We start from the raw sequence: 2,688 nt of genomic DNA on the forward strand, positions 1-2,688 counted from the left end.
CCCCCCCCCCAGCGAGTGACCGGGACCACCTCTCCCCTCACAGCCACATTTACCCGCGACAAACCCCCCAAAAACGCTACAGCCCCGCCCTGCCCGACCCCCCGGGGGGATTCACCCACGCCCCATCGCCCCCTCCCCACTCCCCCCCTTCCCCCCCGTCCTCCCCCACCTGCCCCGGGATGCGAAAATCCACGGGGGGGAAAGGGGGGGACGCGTCCCGTTTGGGGACGGCCGAGGGACCCCCGCTCCCCCAGAGGGGTGACAGGGACGGGGAGGGCAGGTCCCGTTTGGGACCCCCGACCCCCCACAGGGGTGACAGGGACGGGGGGGGCAGGTCCCGTTTTGGGGTGCCCGGGGGGGGCAGGTCCCCTTTGGGGCCGTCTGGGGTGGGGGCCCGGTCCCGTTTTGGGGTTCCCGGCGGGGGCATGTCCCGTCTGGGGGTGCCCGTGGAGGGGGGCAGGTCCCGTCTGGGGGTGCCCGGGGGGGGCTCGGGGGGTCTGCCCGTGCTCTGCAGGAACTGCAGGAAGTTCTCCTGGATGGAGCCCTCGCGGCTGGGCAGGCGCAGCCCCTCCTCGGGGGGCTGCTTGAGGAGGGTCGCCACGAGCCGGCCCAGCTCGGCGCGGATCTGCCGGTTGAGGCAGCCGTAGAAGAACGGGTTGGACGTGAAGCAGCAGAACCCCAGCCAGGTCACCACGGTCTCGGCCGCGCCGCCCCCCCGCGCCCCCCCCAGCGCCGCGTAGAGCTGGAAGGAGAAGAAGGGCAACCAGCAGAGCAGGAACTGGCCCCCCACGGCCAGCGGCACCGCGGCCGCCTTGCCCCCCCCCGCGCCCGGCGTCCTGTGCGGGGTGCTGCGGGGGGCTCCCCCCGGGCACGGGGGGGTCACCATCGGCGAGCGGCTGCTGAGTGAGGCCGAGCGCCGGCGGGCCGGGGGGGGGGTCTCCAGCCAGGTGGGGAGGGGGCCGCGCTGGGCGGCGGCCACGCGGGCCACGCGGAACATGGCGCAGTAGGTGAGCACGATGACGAGCAGCGGCAGCGCGAAGTAGAAGGCGGCGAGGAACGCCACGAACACCACGCAGGGCGCGCCGGGGCTCCACTGCAGCGAGCAGCCCGGCGCGGGGGGACGCTCGGGGGGGGACAGCCAGCCCAGCACCGGCACCACCGAGGTGGCCACGGCCTTGAGCCACACGGCCGCCAGCACCCCGGCCACCAGCGTGGGCGTCATGTGCGCCTCGTAGCGCAGCGGGTGCACCACCGAGTAGTAGCGCTCCAGGCTGAGCGTGGAGATGGAGAGGATGCACACGGAGCTCAGGCACACCAGCAGGAACAGGTAGACGCGGCAGAGCCCCGGCGAGCCCCCCAGCGCCGAGCCCACCAGCATCTCCAGCGGCATCAGCGTCAGCGCGGCCACCAGGTCCACGAGGCACAGGTGGAGCACGAAGACGAACTTGCGCAGCGCGGGGGTGCGGGCGATGACCCCCACCACGGCCGCGTTGCCCACCAGCGCCGTCAGGTCGAGCAGCACCATGAAGAGCAGCCCCACGGCCCGCGCGGCCCCCCCGCCGTCCTTGGCCTTGCCCTCGGCGCTGCCGTTGTTGGGGGGCCGGGCCCCCCCTCCTCGGGAGCCGTTCCAGCCCCACGGGGAGGGCAGGGAGGGCTCCATCCTGCGCTGGGCATCGCACGGGGGGCTCACATCGCTGGGGGGGGTCTGCTCAGAGCACCCAAAGGTGCCCCCCGGTCACGCTCATCTGGGGAGTCCTCGCAGAGGGGGGGACCTGGGGGGAGGGGGAGCGGTCAGAGGAGGGGGGAGAGCCCGGGGGGGCCCCTGATAGCTGAGCTGAGACCCCCCAACTACAGCCCCCGGGGGCCTTTGGGGACCCTGGGGGGACCCCTGAGAGCCATGGGAGGGTCACAGCTGAGCTGGGGGGAAGGTGGAGCTGTCTGTGGGGGGGGACTGAGGGAGACCCTGGGGGATCCCTGAGAGCTGAGCTGAGACCCCCCAACTGCAGCCCCCGGGTACCTGGGGGAGGTGGAGGTGTCCGGGGGGGGGACACAACCCTGGGGAGACCCCTGACAGCCCGGGGGGGTCACAGCCGACCCCTTAGAGCCATGGTGGGGGCTCAGCTCAGTTGTGACCCCCCACCCACAGCTCCAGGCATGGGGGGAGCTTTGGGGGACCCTTGAGATCTATGGGGGGGTCACAGCTGAGCTGGGGGAAAGTGGAGCTGTCGGGGAGCGGGGGGGAGACCCTGGGGGACCCCTGAGAGCTACGGGGGGGGTCTCAGCTCAGTTGTGATCCCCCCACCCACAGCCCCGGGGACCTGGTGGGAGGGGGAGACCTCAGAGGGGGTGAGAGAAAGACGGGTCTCACAGAGGGGTGACACAACCCTGGGGGGGACCCCCAAGAACTGAGCTGGACCCCCATCTGCAGCCCCCGGGGACCTGGGGCTGTCAGGGGGGGCTGGTGGAGACCCTGGGGGGGGGGCCGAGTGCTGAGGGGGGTTCAGCCCACCCTGAGAGCCCGGGGGGGGTCACAGCTGAGCTGGGGGAAGGTGGAGCTGTCGGGGAGCAGGGGGGAGGCCTTGGGGGGCCGTGGAGACCTCCGGGGGGGGTCTCAGCTCAGCCGTGAACCCCCCCCCGCCCCCCCCACCCCCGGCCCCCCCCACCACCCCCCCCCCCCCCCCCCCCCCC

At 73.5% G+C, this 2,688-nt stretch overlaps 1 protein-coding gene across 1 annotated transcript in view; it reads right to left on the reverse strand.

The window, feature by feature from the left end:
- Positions 1–76: 76 nt before the first annotated feature.
- Positions 77–2,688, reverse strand: part of GPR61 (G protein-coupled receptor 61) — a 3,584-nt gene continuing 972 nt past the window's right edge. The window contains exon 2 of the mRNA XM_017839436.1: positions 77–1,772. Within this exon, the coding sequence (XP_017694925.1) occupies positions 77–1,660 (1,584 nt within the window). The 5' untranslated portion in view covers positions 1,661–1,772. The remainder of the gene's footprint in view (positions 1,773–2,688) is intronic.

This window comes from Lepidothrix coronata, unplaced genomic scaffold (genome assembly GCF_001604755.1).
Source record: "Lepidothrix coronata isolate B3197 unplaced genomic scaffold, Lepidothrix_coronata-1.0 Scaffold413, whole genome shotgun sequence".
NCBI lineage: Eukaryota > Metazoa > Chordata > Aves > Passeriformes > Pipridae > Lepidothrix > Lepidothrix coronata.